Source organism: Engystomops pustulosus, chromosome 7 (assembly GCF_040894005.1).
Source record: "Engystomops pustulosus chromosome 7, aEngPut4.maternal, whole genome shotgun sequence".
NCBI lineage: Eukaryota > Metazoa > Chordata > Amphibia > Anura > Leptodactylidae > Engystomops > Engystomops pustulosus.
In genome coordinates, this window is record NC_092417.1 from 164,477,163 (window position 1) to 164,493,575 (window position 16,413).

The 16,413-nt window shown below is 43.0% G+C and overlaps 1 protein-coding gene across 14 annotated transcripts in view; it reads left to right on the plus strand.

Annotated features, from left to right (window-relative positions):
• The window catches only part of PPFIBP2 (PPFIA binding protein 2), a 142,428-nt gene that overhangs the window by 113,552 nt on the left and 12,463 nt on the right, over nt 1–16,413 (plus strand). For 13 of the 14 annotated variants that reach the window (XM_072118636.1, XM_072118635.1, XM_072118645.1 and 10 more), the window contains 11 exons: nt 295–370; nt 2,563–2,669; nt 3,424–3,488; nt 5,413–5,481; nt 6,041–6,101; nt 8,630–8,686; nt 9,802–9,943; nt 12,913–13,042; nt 13,687–13,815; nt 14,622–14,884; nt 16,188–16,276. In XM_072118636.1, the coding sequence (XP_071974737.1) occupies nt 295–370; nt 2,563–2,669; nt 3,424–3,488; nt 5,413–5,481; nt 6,041–6,101; nt 8,630–8,686; nt 9,802–9,943; nt 12,913–13,042; nt 13,687–13,815; nt 14,622–14,884; nt 16,188–16,276 (1,188 nt within the window). The remainder of the gene's footprint in view (nt 1–294; nt 371–2,562; nt 2,670–3,423; nt 3,489–5,412; nt 5,482–6,040; nt 6,102–8,629; nt 8,687–9,801; nt 9,944–12,912; nt 13,043–13,686; nt 13,816–14,621; nt 14,885–16,187; nt 16,277–16,413) is intronic. The other variant, XM_072118639.1, reaches the window with a different exon arrangement.

A 16,413-nucleotide genomic window follows, 5' to 3' on the forward strand; every position in this document is an offset into this window, starting at 1 on the left:
TGTGGACTTGGCAGCCATGAAGTAAGGAAAGACGTGGCGTCTACTCTGGCACAAGTCGCCCCATGGAAAGATTTGAGCAATAAGCTGTCAAGTCTTAGTCCTGGAGTCAGTTTTCTGCACATGGTTAGATTTCTAGTTGTGTCTGCAGCTGTTATTATGTACATTGTATTCTACAGCGTGGTGTAATATGTTGTATGGCCAAGCCTGGGAGATGAAGGTGCGGGACATGTCCTTCAAGGAACTCTGATTCATGTTCACAAACTATTTCTTACATATTTTGGATTCATCCTGTAGGACCTTCGGATCGAGGAGCTCACCATGCTGCTGAACCAGTACAGACGGGTAAAGAACTTTGTGATGGCAACACATGGTGAGTTGTGTGTGTATACTCTAGATTGGAATGGATTTAAAGGGGCATTCCATTACGGGAAGTTTTCCCTTATACACTTAGTAAAAGACAACTTTGTGATTGGTGGGGGTCCCAGCGATCATGATAAGGGGGATCTATTATCTGCAAGTGGAACACACGCCCCCTGCTGCTCTCTTCATTTTTATGGCACTGCTGCAGGTAATTGGCGCAGTTCTATAGATGTTGAATAGAGACACCATAAATGATTTATCCACTCAATCCCATAGTATTACTAGTATTATTATCTGTAGGGGCTGTTTCACAGATTCAGGGGCACTTTGAATCTTCTTTCTATCTCCCACATTTGCTGAGATATCAGTCCCCATATCTGACCATTGTAAACCTCTTCACTGTCAGAGTGGAGGTGCTGGAACAGAGGAGTGTCTTATGGTAATCTTCTCACTAGCTGTGCGGGAGAGAAGATTATTACAATACATGCCCCCTCCCATGCTCCAGCACCTTCTCTCTGATAGTGTAGTGGTTTATAATGATCAGATACCAGGACTGATATCTCAGCAACTGTGGGAGCTAGAAAGCAAATTCAAAGTGCCGCTCAATATCTGAAGTAGCCCCTACAGAATGATTGCTTATCTCTCGTTCTGGGGACAGGTCCTAACACTGCTGTGCTCCTAGCTCTCTGCGCTAGGCAGCTCCACAGCTCCCCCTGCTTTATGGAATTGCTGTACTATCTAACCAGAATCTAAAGTTTTCTCCCTGACCAAGAATGGGGATTGCGGAACAGTTTAATGCAGAGAAGAGAGAGCACAGCAGTGTGAGGGGATGTCCCACTTCCAGTTTATTGATAGAGCACTATCTAATATTACATGTTCTTTTGTATGGTCAAACCTGCTGACAGTTTCCCTTCAATACTAATAATAATGATGATTTTCTCTCTGGGACTTGGTCCATCCCATCTCTAAGAAATGGGGGATCATATCTTGTGTATTGTATATTTTACGTTCTTCTGTGTATGTTTTTATGTGCCGTGGATTAACCCTCACACTGCTGTGCCGTGACTACTTTGCTCCTTGGTTTGTTAATATTACCTCCATTTCCAAGTCTTCCAATAAACACCCTCATTACCCGGAGAATAGTTTCCAGATTCTCTTCCAGCAGCCGAATATTTACTTATTTTTCCTATTTAGAAGTTGAGACCCCGGCTGCATATTTGCTCCTATTAGGAAGGAATGTGAACTTTTAAACGGAGAACTAAGCAAAAACATATGAAACTACCTAAAATATGATGCGGAGAGATCAGTGTTCCAATGAGAACACTTCACATCATGTGCTCTAGACTTATCGTAGGTGCAGCACTAAGTTAAAGGGATGGAGGGCAAAGTGTCTGATCTATGGGGGAGTGATAACTGGGGCCCCTAACAATCATAAATATCAAAGCCAGGATGATCCTCTAATAAATGGAGCATCAGTGTCCGTGCCTGACTTCTGCCCCATTCACTTCAATAGGGTGGCCCTGGGGCATAGGCACCAGTGCCGCACTCACACACATACAGGCCGCCATTCTTGCCCGGTCCAAGTTTCATTCAGATATAAAATTTGAATGAATTGAAATGAAGTTGAACTATTTGATTTCATAATTTAATAAAAATAAGGTCTTGGTATGGATATTAGCAAAAACAAATCCTAAAAGGGAGGTTTCATTGTCATCTCAGAAGTTAATAATAATTCCTTTATTTATATAGCGCACACAGATTACGCAGCGCTGCACAGAGTTTGCCAAATCAGTCCCCGTCCCCAATGGGGCTCACAGTCTAATCAACCTACCAGTATGTTTTGGAGTGTGGGAGGAAACCGGAGGACCCGGAGGAAACCCACACAAACACAGAGAGAACATACAAACTCTTTGTAGATGTTGACTCTGGGACTTGAACCCAGGTCCCCAGTGCTGCAAGGCTGTAATGCTAACCACTGAGACGCCGTGCCGCCCTGAGGTTATCTAGTCTTCTTAAGGATCTTTCACAGACATCTTTAAAGGGAAGCAGAGTAGTCAGGGGGTGGGTGTTAATTGGTGCTAGGATTACATGATGGAGTGGATTTCTAAACTATTTTGGTAATCCAAAAAAATTGGAAAAACTTTCTGGTGTGTGTTGTTTGTTTTTGTCATTTTTTAAAAAAATCTTCTTTTTTAATTGCAGGTTCTTCTGAAAGGATACTTTCTGTTGGCAGCGAGGATGAAGTGGAATCGACCATGAAGAAATTAATTCCAAAAAACAACCAGTCGATGGAGTTACTGAAGTCAGAGGTAAGTGACCGTGTGGTGTTTTCGAGACATCAGTGTTTGGGGTTTTTTTTTTACATATTTTGACAGAAAATCCCTGAAGAGGGCAGAATTTGGGGTTGCGAAAAAAGGAAGAGAAGGATATACTTCCCCCTCCAGAGGGTGTCCCGGATTCTTCGAGTATTCAGCTGTTCCACAGTGGTTTGGCGCCAAGTGATGACATCACATTCATTGTTCACATGACAAATGGGCCAATCGGCTGTAATGTGTAAGGATAAGGATTGGTCCAGATGATGTCACGTGTGCAATGGACACGACTTCATCATTGAGAGCGTAAGGACTGGGGAGGAGACGTTCGCCGCTTGCGCCAGGGACACCATCCAGAGGGGGGAGTACAGATGTTTCTTCTATTATGTTGCACTTTAAGGGGGGGGGGGAAACCCCGTTATCCAGGCAACTTGGTATGATCCAGGCAAGTTGGTATGATCCAGGCAACTTGGTATGATCCACGAGAGATTTATCGTAAGCCACGTGCATCATTTTAAGTCTAGAGCTTAAGTGATTGAGGAACATCAGATCTATAATATAGATGGGAAGCGGTTGTGTGGCAGCTACTTCCTGTCGGCCATATTGGATCTCAGGAGGCCGATATTTCTATCACCCATAGTCTTTTCCTTTCAGTTCTCGACGGCAACCCAGAAAAAAAATTGACTTTGTATAATTTACCCATGTACAGTAACCTCTGCCTAATAGCGTGTACCCACCTTCCCTCATATAGGTGGGCTCCACCGCGTCCTCCCCAACTGCACCAACTTCACCTCCTCAAAACGTCCTGGAAAATGGGTAAGAATAGGAAATCGGTGAAGACTTATGTCTTATAGTAACGGACATGGTTCTGAACCTGTCCAGTTACTATCCCCAGCAATGGACCATGTTCTACCCCCTGCAGGAAATAGACTCCCATGACCCCCCCCCCCCCCTTCCCCATTGTTGTATATTGTATTATAGTGCTGTTATCTATCTTTACACATTACCATGCCCCCCATTTATGTACATTGTATTATACTGCTGCTATCCATCTTCAAACACTACCATGACCCCCCCCCCATTTATGTACATTGTATTATAGAGATTCTATGTATCTTGAGACTGTACTATGACCTCCCCATTTATGTATGTTGTATTATAGTGCTGTTATGTATCTTCAAACACTACATGACCTCCCCATTTATGTACATTGTATTATAGTGCTGCTATATATCATCAAACACTACCATTACCCCCCACCATTTATGTATGTTGTATTATAGTGCTGTTATGTATCTTCACACACTACCATGCCCCCCCCCCCCAATTTATGTACATTGTATTATAGTGCTGCTATATATCTTCAAACACTACATGACCCCCCCCCCATTTATGTACTTTGTATTATAGTGCTGCTATGTATCTTCAAACACTACATGACCCCCCCATTTATGTACATTGTATTATAGTGCTGCTATGTATCTTCACACACTACATAACCCCCCCCCCCCATTTATGTGTACATTGTATTATAGTGCTGCTATATATCTTCAAACACTACATGACCCCCCCCCCCCCATTTATGTACATTGTATTATAGTGCTGCTATGTATCTTCACACACTAGCATGCCCCCCCCCCCCCCCATTTTGTGTATTATATTATTCTGCTATGTATCTTGACATAAGGCCATGTTTTCTCACCCTGGATTTAATTAGAGAGAAATCATGTGGTTGTTGCATAATTCATCTACTGTATGTGACATTCTAACCACAGCGGCTGCAAATCACGTGCCAAGTTATGTAGTTCTCTGCGCAGTCTTATAGCTGCCATACATTACGCTTTATGAACCTTGCAAGGTGCTTTTGTGTTGTAAAGAAGTGAAAAATGTGTGTATTTGTCATATTTAGGACCATGATTCTGTGTTGGTTATTTTCTTATTATAACTATACTTTCTGAAAAGGGCCTCTAAATAGATTACATAGAAATAGATTACATTACACTACCTGCTTACACCACTAGGGGAACTCAAGCTGAATGTATACCAATATGCAGGAGGCTCCCCCTAGTGGTGGCAGCCGATAGTCAACATTTTATTTTGGGCTTCTGAGAAAAGAAGAGTCCCCCCAAAAAAATGTTAAATTGTGTTAACATCTTAAAGGGGTTGTCCAATTGTTAAAAAATGTAGAGGTGGCTTGAAGTTTAGATTTAATGTTATTCAAAGGTGTAAATTAGGGATTTCTTGAAAACCCACTGGGGACAGTGTTGATAAAAAATTTTAAGTGTACATAACCCTGTTTTAGGGTTCTAGTGTTTTGGTGGTCTTTTGGTCTTCGTTTCTGGCGACTCAAACACTGGAAGTCACTGGTGATGTAATAGGGAGTGACGTCCTATGGCCCATCAGTCAATGCCAAAGCCTGAAGACCACTAGAATGCTGGAACCAGGAGATGGAGCAGTACTATTTCTTATTTTTTTGTGGGGGCGAGGCAATTTCTGGGTCCCAAAGAGTTTTCCAGGATTCCTAGAAAACCCTTTTTAGGGAAGTATTTGAAAATGGTGTCAAGTCGAAGGGAACCCTGGTCTCAAGACCTTTTCAGGTTACCTTCTTCCATACAACAGAGCAATATAGACTGTAGGCCATTGTAGTTACAAAATTTCCAAGACCTTCTAGTGGTACCAGACTACAACATTGCCCTAAAGTCCATACAACAAAACCTTTGATTATAATATGTATTGGCAGGACTTGCACACCTGGAACACCTGAGAACCTGAATTCACCTCCAGAAGAAACCATAGAGCCTAGGAATAGGTGAGAAACTATTTGATGGCAAAGTAATCCAGTCAATAGATTTCTAGCTGAAATTGTCATCCATGGATACTCTATAGCAGTGGTGGCGAACCTATGGCACGAGTGCCAGAGGTGGCACTCGGAGCTATTTCTGTGGGCACTCAGACCATCACCCCAGGACAGAGTTCATCAAATAGGACCAAATCTTCCTGCAGTCCCAGGCAACTTAAACAATACTTCTTTGGAACTGCGGGAAAAGTGAGAAGGTGTGGACAGGGCTTCATTATCTTTGAAGCTCATCCTGCTGGACCCTTCATTCTTCCTCTACAGAGAGACCCTGGAGAGAAGCTACAACGAGAGTCTGATTTCTCCTTCTTTCAACTGTATTGGTGGCCTCAGGGGGCCGATACGATTGAAAGATCTGGAACAACAGGTAGCAATAAGTTACTGCTTAAAATGCCATGTTGGCACTTCACGGTAAATAAGTGGATTTTAGTTGTAGTTTGGGCACTTTGTCTCCAAAAGGTTCGCCATCACTGCTCTATAGGATACGTTTTGTGACTGTGTTTTCTTTGAGTAGAGTCCAGCCCCGGCAACTCTCAACCAGTTTGGAAGATTTGCAGAGTGGATCTACAGAAAAGGTAAAATAACATGCACATAAACACTATTGAGCTAGGTTAATTTAGATAATTTAGAATGTATCGAGAAGCACAAAAGCTCTTTAAATGATTAAATTGGTGACTTTACCACCACCAAATAGTAAAGGTCAGGCTTATTTCATTAAAAAACATGGTGAATGCAAGGCTTGGGATGGTTTTGGACCCCATGGCGGTCCCTAATTTCTTTTGAAATTCCTAATGTACAGTCAATAGCAATAACAAATGATAGCGAGAGTCCGACATCATAAGACCAAGAATGGTTAATCTTCTATCTTAATCTACAAACTGACCTTGACAAGACACATATTAGGTTCATGTTGGCTAATAGGAGAAGCGTAGACAGTACAGATCTGGTCAAGTTTTCTGGCATGAGAGTCGATTTCACTTTTAGTTAATTAACTTTATTAATATACTGTGTGTGTTCTGAGAGCAGCGCAAGAGACTTTTTATATCTAATATATGATATTTGTTGTGTGCATGTCTAATACATGTCTTAATTCTGGTGGAGGTACACATTTTCCTTCCTGTTCATTGTTTTAAGCATATTAAGAGGTTAGCCCTGGTCTATATGGATGGATAATGGAGGGAGATGCCTTAGTTCAGTGATGGCGAACCTTTTAGCGGCCGAGTGCCCAAACGGCAAGCCAAAACCCCCCCTTTTTTTTGCGAGGTGCCAACCAAAAATTAAATTTATTGCTCCCTGTTCCTCAACAACGTCCGATCATATTAGCCTCCTGAGGACAAGATGGAAAATTTGCATCATTTTAGCTTCTTTCCAGTGTCCCTCTGTACTCAGAGAATAGTGGGGCCAGCAGAAGGTCCTGCTGGGGTGGTGGCCCGAGTGCCCACAGAAAGGGCTCGGAGTGCCGCCTCTGGCACCCGTGCCATAGGTTCGCCACCACTGCTTTAGTTGATGCATCTCCCTAGGAAAGGGGAGCCAATATAGCACATAGTAGACCACCTTCTGTCCCCTTGGACCCACCATTTATTACATCTAAAGAATATGCCTGAAAAAACTCTTGGCTTATACATTAAACAAACCAAGAGTCCTCCTTACCACCCATTGAGGACTTCATCGGGTCATTAGCATACCTGTCCACCTTAGCAGAATTGGGATGGACACCTCTATACAGGGCCACTAATTAAAGGCTTGATCAATATCTACATGCTGCATAACAGCAGGAGAAGTTTCGAGGGACCTCTGTAGGTTCTTCTGTATCCAGTCAACAGCAGCTTGAAGATTACGCATTTGTCCGAAAAATATTGTCTCTTGTCCTTCATCACTTGGGTCACTCGTGTTTTCTACCTCCAGAAGAAAATGTGACGTGAGATATTTGACTGGACGTTGTGTTGTGTGACTAGCAGCATGTTATATATTCATGAATATTCAGAGTTTCAGTCACTTGAGATAAATTTGGCATCACTGTAACCCTTTTACTCCTTACTAGAATATGTCCCGTCCATCTATGGTTCAGGGGATTCCCATAATGTATCTCTTACCCAGAGGATTGATGCTTAATTAGGGTTTCCACTGCTCAAAAGAACAGGTTCCTCTACTACCAATATCACTGATGGTCCATCAAAGAACCAGGGACATACACGAGTGGGAAAGTCTTGGTAGACCATCATCTGGTCTGAGGACCAACGTAGGAGAACTTGGAAAGTGTTTGGTATGAGCAGGGCTCATGGCCACCCAAAGTTTTATACTGACCTGTAGAGATAATAGAGAGAGGGAATCTAACATCAAAGACAAGCATGATAAACCAGGGACATTACTCATAGATCCAGTCACCGCGCCTGTGGTCATCTTCTTATATTTGTTATCCATGGCCTCCTTTGAAAATCAACTTTTAAAATTATTTTAGGTAGCCCGAAGGGCCCTGCAGGGCAATACCACAGCTTCACAGGCTGTTGCACGGTGTACGAGCACTTCCCGATCCTACTGCGAGATTACAGCAGACAGAGGGAGGGGAAAAGTGCTGAGGGAGCAGAGATGGAGACAGTGTAACAGCCTGTGAAGCTACAGCATGGATGGGCCCCCAGAACCCTTCTCGCTCATTCGCATAATTTTAAAGGTTGATTTTAGAAGGAAGGAGCCCATAGATAACAAATATAAGAAGATTAACACAGTCTCGGTGACTGTAGAACCAAAAGTCAACAGAAGCGACCCCCTCCACCTTTCTGCAAATCAATGGCCAATTGTAATGTAATCTGCCGCTAGATATGAGACCTATAAACAAAGATCACACAGGTCCTAGATTAATCTATTGCTGCTCTGCCTTTAGGCCCTATAGTTCTATGGTTCTATGGTGGATTATTCTACATGGATGTACGATACATTGTATTTCTTTGAGCATCTGAGATCTAGAATTTCCGAGGGCCGGTGGAGTAAAAGGGTTAATGCCAATGAAGTTGTCGTAATCCTCATCCTAACCGGTCACTGTGATGTATTTGCACTCAATACTAACCGTATGTTGTCCCTTTTCTCTTCACGTCCTGACCCTGTGTAGCATGCAGATGGGGAAATGTCAGAGCCTGTTGTAACAGAACCTGTTGTAACACCTGAGGTAGATTAACTTTATTAAAACTTTATGTTTTATTGATGAAACCTTTTGTCTTGTGTAATTACATTCACATTTGTGCGTGTTTGTGCCGTCGGTCACCTTCGAAGTACTAATAACTAAATAAAGGGGGTCCTGGTTTAATGCTGTACAGTCAGAAATGGTAAATTCTACCGCAGGGAATATTTATATCTAAAGTAAGACATCGGCCAGTAGATGCGCTGGAGTCCTGATTTATGGACATCCCAATGTAGCATGGTTCCCTCTTTTATATGAAATCTCATCCGTTTACCATTAAAAAAAAATCCCCATAAAAAATCTCCCCTAAAGTGAGGCAAATATGACTCTTCTCATCTCATTTTCCCATGAGATGAGTCAAGTTTAGTGATTGAAGGGGTAGTGTCAGTTCAGAAGCCTATAGAAAACTTATATACTCACCCTCCGGCGGTGGGTATATATAAGGCGCACCGGATTATAAGGTGCACCTGATTATAAGGATGAATGACCAGCAGGTGGCAGGCCTGTGCACAGTTCAAGGCAGCTGTTGTCTGTAAGTACGGTTCATATGTAAGGCGCACCTTTGATTTTTGAGAAAATCAAAGGATTTTTTGTGCGCCTTATAGTCCGAAAAATACGCTGTATATATTCTAGAACCAAAGATTGGGATGTCTAAAGTGACGTTTCACCTACAACCACTAAACTTGACTCCTCTCATGCGAACCTGAGGTGAGAAGAGTCATATTAAACTGACTGTGGGAAGATTTAGTGTAAATGTGGCCTTACCTAAAAACAAACGTATGCCAGCCGGGCCCCCTTCCCTCTGCATAGAGATGCACAGCCGTGCATATGGGGAAAGATGGGGCATACAAGCTTGCGCACCTAGATATGTCCCCCATATAGTGGTGTGAATTCGACCTATTCACATAAAAGGGGGATCCTTAAAAAAAGGACATTTCATCTCCTACCTGAGTGGGTCACTAGTTTAGTGGGGTAAAATACGGTGACAGGGTCTCTTTACATTTCACCATTTTTCATGCTCCCTGTTCTGATCGTCTACAGATATCATTACTGTGTAACATCATGTTCCGTATCTAAATGACCTATTCGTTCATCCATATCAGAGTAAAGTGGATCCCAGGTACCAAACCTTACCGGGAAAACTGTCTCGTACTACTCCAAACGGATCCCATGATGGCTACCGCAAACCTGCCTCCCAGAATGCATTGCACATCAACAGTGAAACCAACGGAATGCAGAACCTGTGTAAGTGATACCTTGTAACTTCCACCATGTTCTGTGTAACACAGATAATAGACGCACCTTATAATGGGGGGAGGGAGAGAATACTGGCGAACCACAATATTATAAATCTGATTGGCTAGTGGTCTTTGATGTCACATGATCCAGTATGGAGGTTTTCAAGATGGCGGCCATGTTCCAGATATAACCTGACAGGGGTATTCAGATTTGGCAACTTATTTTGCAATGTTATGGTAATTAGATACAGGCAGTCCTCGGGTTACATACAAGATAGGTTCCAAAGGTTTGTTCTTAAGTTGAATTTGTATGTAAATCAGAACTGTATATTTTATAATTGCAGCTCCAGACAAAAAAAATTTTTTGCCCCCGTGACAATTGGATTTTCTAAATTTTTTGCTGTAATGGACCAAGGATTATCAATAAAGCTTCATTACAGACACCTTACAGCTGATCATTGCAGTATGGGGCTAAAGTAAAGCATCCAGAGAGCTTCATCAGGGGGCAGAGGGGTCCGTCTGTAACTAGGGGTTGTCTGTAAGTCGGGTGTCCTTAAGTAGGCGACCGCCTGTAGTTGGTGTATCAGGAGGGGGGTCACCAGATTAATGCTCTGTAATACCCCCCTATTCCCTCTATCTGTCCAGCATCACCCCATCTTACAGAATCCATAATGCCCGACGGTCATACCTTCAGGAGTCGGACGAACGAACAAGGCCTTACTAGTCCTAAAAAACCGGAAGGCGTCGCTATAGACCGAAGCCTTGTAATAAAGCTACTGCATCCCTATCCCCGAAATCATATTCCTCCAGCCAGAAAATCCAGTGCATGCGCCATGCTGGGATTGTCTGGCGCATGCGCAAGATTTCCTGCCCACAGCTTTTGCGTTCAGGGTTACGGATGCAGTAGCTTTATTCCAATGCTATGGACTACAGTGTTATCTTTTAAGTTTTGGATACCCCTTCCTCTAAGACCCCGGAGTCGTCTTACCTTTCGGTTTCTGAAATTTCACTATCTTTTTTTTTTTTTTTCTGCTTGCTTTGATTTGAAGATATTATCAGAAGTGCCAGCGCCCCAGTAATAGGTATCGTACCTGTACCCGTAGCGTGTGTACTGCATGTGTGTGCTATGTTCTTGCCTCATGGGGTATTTTGGTTTTGTTTGATGCAAATCTTCGACAATCTGTAGGCCAGACTGACTGGGCATCAAAAAGACATCCAAATGTTATACACCACGTGTACATCATCTTAGGAGGTGTGAATTAGCATGTAAATGGACCTGGATTTATGTCAAAGGGGTGTGGTTTATCAAGAAAGGGTCAGTAGAAGGCGTGGCTTGAGTTTGTGTTCTCCAAAGAATGTTGCAAAATTCTGATTCTAAGTTAGCCAAACTAATGCTTTTGTCATGGATGACTTTAAAAATCCACACGGTCCCCAATGAACCCCAACTTTAAAGGAAATCTACCATCAAAATCCATCCTGATAAACCAGGGATATTACTCATAGATCCAGGCACCGGGACTGTAGTCATCTTCTTATATTTCTTATCCATGGCCTCCTGCTTTCTAAAATCAACTTTTATAATTATGCTAATGAGCCGGAACGATCTAGGGGTCGTTATCAGAAACCCTCAGTGTTCTGACTTCACAAGCTGTTACACTGTGCAGTGCACTTCTTCAACCCATTGTGAAGTAGGGGGGAAGCTTCAGCACAGAGGGGTTCTAGTAACACCCACCCTCATTGGCATAATTTAAAAAATTTTAGAAGAAGGAAAATGAGAAGATGACCACAGTCACGGTGCTTGGATCTATGAGTAAGCGTCCCTGGTTTATCATGAGGGTCTTTGATGGTAGCTTTAAAGGAATGTGCATGAATATCTGATCGGAGTGCTGTTGGTATTGTGGGAATTTTGTAGAATACCAAAAAATTATACTAGTGCAACTCCCATGATGCCATGAATTTCTTTTCTGCTGGTTTCATGCACCACCTGGAGGCAGAGATATACCTACCTATGGCACCCTTGTATTATCCCCCTGTTTGCCTGATACTTCCCCCGGTGACCTCACTGACACCTCCTATATGGTCCCGCTCTCCAGACCTTAGTAAGACTCATCTCTATGTGCCAGGAGTTGGCTTGCACTTAACAAGGAGTCATTGGCAGTGTCTGCCTCAGCTCCAGCCAAGTATTTCTCAGCGAGGGATAATATTTGTGTACATATGTGTTTTCAACCTGCCCTGGTAAGGAACATTACAGCACAGAGAATTATTCGACTACGAAGGTGGTGCCACTATGTACAATCTGCTCAGCTCCTCCTGCTCTATAACTTGCTGCCTGCAGATAGGACACTATGTACTCTGCTTGGCTCCTCCTGTTCTATAACATGCTGCCTGCAGATAGGACACTATGTACAATATGCGCAGCTCCTCCTGCTCTATACCATGCTGCCTGCAGATAGGACACTATGTACAATCTGCTCAGCTCCTTCTGCTCTATAACATGCTGCCTGCAGATAGGTCACTATATACAATCTGCTCAGCTCCTCCTGCTCTATAACATGCTGCCTGCAGATAGGACACTATGTACAATCTGCACAGCTCCTCCGGCTCTATAACATGCTGCCTGCAGATAGCACACTATGTATAATCTGCTCAGCTCCTCCTGCTCTATAACATGCTGCCTGCAGAAAGGACACTATGTACAATCTGCTCAGCTCCTCCGGCTCTATAACATGCTGCCTGCAGATAGGACACTATGTACAATCTGCTCAGCTCCTCCTGCTCTATAACAACAAGCTGTATACAGATACAAGATACCATGTACAATCTGCATGGCACCTCCTGCTCTATTGCAAACTATGGTCTGATATCTTTGCCAGTACGAATATATATAAGAACCTGCATGAACTGATGGATCCTTTTCTATTGGTGCAGCCTCTCCTCTGTTTATTATATTTTACATTTTCACTTTATTTCAAATAGGTGAAACCGAAAACAACTTAGACATCACCTTTAATGACCTCTCTTCTGCGGGAAGTGAATCTGGGCCAAATTCACCACTCTCTCCCGAGGGCAAGAAAAGTCCAAAAGGCATCAAGAAGTTTTGGGGAAAGTAAGTTCCTATCCTGTAAGACTGTGGATACCCTACCTGAATATGTATATGGCCTGCCCTTTCTAAGACAGGGGGCTGTTACATACATCACCTCTCCTGCCCATCACTTGCATCTGATAATACAGTCCTGAACAACTGAACAAGGCTGAGCTGCAATACCAGGCACCGCCTGTAGACACAAGTGGCACTGTTTTTATTTTTGTTGAAATATAGTAATAAAATTTTACAATTACGGCAGGGGGCCTACAGTACACATAACCAAGATCCCTGCTAAATGTAATACCGTCCTCATTTTAAAGGATTACTTGTAGATTTTATACTTTTGTCCTTGTACTCTAATCCATCCATTCCCCTAATTTCCTTGCTCGCTCCCCTCTGCACCCCTGTTCTAGCTCCCTTTCATCCTTCCTATACGCTGCTACTCAAAATTGTACATAATATTCTGTGTGTTATCTGTATAAGGTTAAAATTATTGTGGGTGTGGTTAACAGTAAAAGGGTGGGGTTTAAAATAAAGGGGAGTTTCTCAAAAAAATTGGATGTGGCTTTATGTGCACCAAACTTTTTTTACCCAATAAAAGGGAAGTGAAATGAAGAATGAGATGTGGAAGTAGCGCATTTAATATAGATCAAATTTTATTTCAGATTAAGGAGGACGCCCTCCGGAAACTTCAATACAGATGAATTAGGATTATCCGAATTTAAAAGGGGGGGAATGAGAGCGACGGCCGGACCTAGACTCTCCAGAACCAGGGATCCTCGGAACAAAAATAGGTAATTTTAACACAGAAATCTTTTAAAAGTCCCATGTAGACCGAATTTTTGCTAAATTCTCACTAAATGGTGTATTTAAAAAAAGAGGCGTGGCTTATAAGGAAAGAGGCGTGGTTTAAAATTGCTTCAGCATTTTGTAAACATTTTTAGAGGACCATTATAAATGTAAAGCCTTTAACAGCAGCTGCTTGTCACTGTTACACTCTTGGATGTGTTTATTTTTACATGGGGCTGCAATGTTCGCTAACGTGATGTGGAAATGAATGATAAAATTGGATCAGCACTAGAATTTCTGTTCTATGTGTAGGTTCTCGTCACCCATTAAAGGTGTTCTAATCAGCGGGTAGAGTGTTTGCAGTGAAATAAATTGGTATTTCTATCATATCTTTGTTATTTCTGCATTTTTTTTCTATCATTTCCAAGATGTTCCCAGTTTAATCTGTATGCTAATGAGGCAGTTGATGCACTTGAACGTGTCCTCAGCATCCACAGCACAGCTATTCCTCCTTATATTGCTTTCTTTGGTTCTCATAGGACAAATCTGCTTTATTTGATGGGAAAGATAATGATCCGGGCAGCAGTAGCAGTTCTGCAGGTGCTGAGGACACACTCGGGTGCACCACCTGCCTCATTAGCATACAGATTAAAATGGATATTTCAATGGAGTGAAATAATACAGTTTATTTTTTATAATTCTGGTGGATTTCTCTACGAAAAGTTTATCATGCTTGTGTCGGTGACCAGCCCTCTCTTCCCTCTATGTTCTGTACATTATAACAGTAGGTTGTTCTTCTTCTGTCTTGCAGCGATTATAACGCTCCTTTCGCGCAGTGGAGTAATGAGCAGGTCTGTAATTGGCTGGAAGATTTCGGCTTGGGACAATACGTCATATTTGCCCGGCAGTGGGTGAGCTCGGGTCACACGTTACTGACGGCCACACCTCAGAGCCTGGAGAAGGAACTTGGCATAAAACACCCGCTGCACAGGAAGAAGCTTCAGCTGGCCCTCAATGCCATCAGCACCAAGAAAGATGAAAGATCGGGGCAACTAGACCACATGTGGGTGACACGTAAGTGCACATTAATTTCAAGACTTTAAACTTTTAGTGAAGATGCCTTAAAGGGGTTGGCCACTTTTCAATAAATCTGCTCCATTAGACCTGTCTCTGCATGTATTTGTACCTGCACGGCGGCTCAGTGGTGAGCACTGCAGCCTTGCAGCGCTAGGGGCACCTGGGTTCAAGTCCCATCCAGGTCAACATCTGCAAAGAGTGTGTATGTTCTCTCCGTGTTTGCGTGGGTTTCCTCTGGGTCCACCGGTTTCCTCCCACACTCCAAAACATACTGGAAGGTTGATTAGATTGTGAGCCCCATTGGGGACAGGGACTGATGTGACAAGCTCTGTGCAGCCCTGCGTAATCTGTGTGCGCTATATAAATAAAGGAATTATTATTATTATTGCATGTACCTTTTCCTCCTTTTGATTGCTTCAGCCTTCTCTATTCTCACCATGATGCCCTCTGCATATACACAGCTTCCTCTCTCTCACTGCTCTACGCCTTCCTCATGTCACCATGAGCTGCGTCTCTTTTCACTGCCCATCCTCACTGACAGGGAAAGGGGTGTGGGAGGGAACAGGATGAGTCATAACTCTACTGCTGCAGCTTCTCCTATTCATCAGAGCTCAGACATGTAAACAAAGAATCATGGAGAGTCTGTACACAGCACAAAAGGAAGTATCAGGAGTGCTGAATCACTTGATGAACATTCAGGGATTATTATTAATAAGGTGGTAAAGGTACATGGACAACATGTAAAAAAGTGGATAACCCCTTTAAAGGCTCCTATTGTTTTGTGTATGCATTCATATGCCGTTCCATCTCTCTGGTACTTATTTCCAAAATATATTAGATATAGGAGGGAATATGACCGCACACAGGAGGTTCTGTATGTTGCCCCCATGTACACATATTGGTCTGCATAGGTGCTGTGTACACAACAGTAGGATATTCTGAATGTAGTGTGAATGGTCAGCCATGTAATGCATTCTCAAACCTCGTCACCCAGGTCAGGAGCCACACGAAGTGGCTTTTCCATTCCGCCACAGATTGAGGGTCCTAAACGGTGGACCCTCCAAATGTTGTAATAGGGCATGTGGGTAGGGGGTGTTTAGGTGAAACAACCCCTTTAAATGAAGTGTATCTTGGTGGAGTAGACTAGGTTTTGCCAAAATTTACTTTGGGCAGACTACAGGCTGGAGCATTCTAGAGCGCCACCTACAGGCAGCTGTAAGATCAGCAGAGTCTAGTGTATGAATGATTGGATAGCCGTGGATATTACTTGATCTAACTAACACTGTCCTTTTATTTTTAGGGTGGCTAGACGACATCGGCCTGCCACAGTACAAGGACCAGTTCCATGAAGCTCGCGTCGATGGGAGAATGCTACAATACTTAACTGTGGTAAGGAGTCCACGGGGAGGAGTCAGCTCTCACAGTAGGTGTCCTTAGTGGGTGTCTTTAGATCAGGCACTCGCATAGGGGGCATCAGTGCAGATCTGATACACTGGGGCACATTTACTTACCCGTCCCGTCGCGAT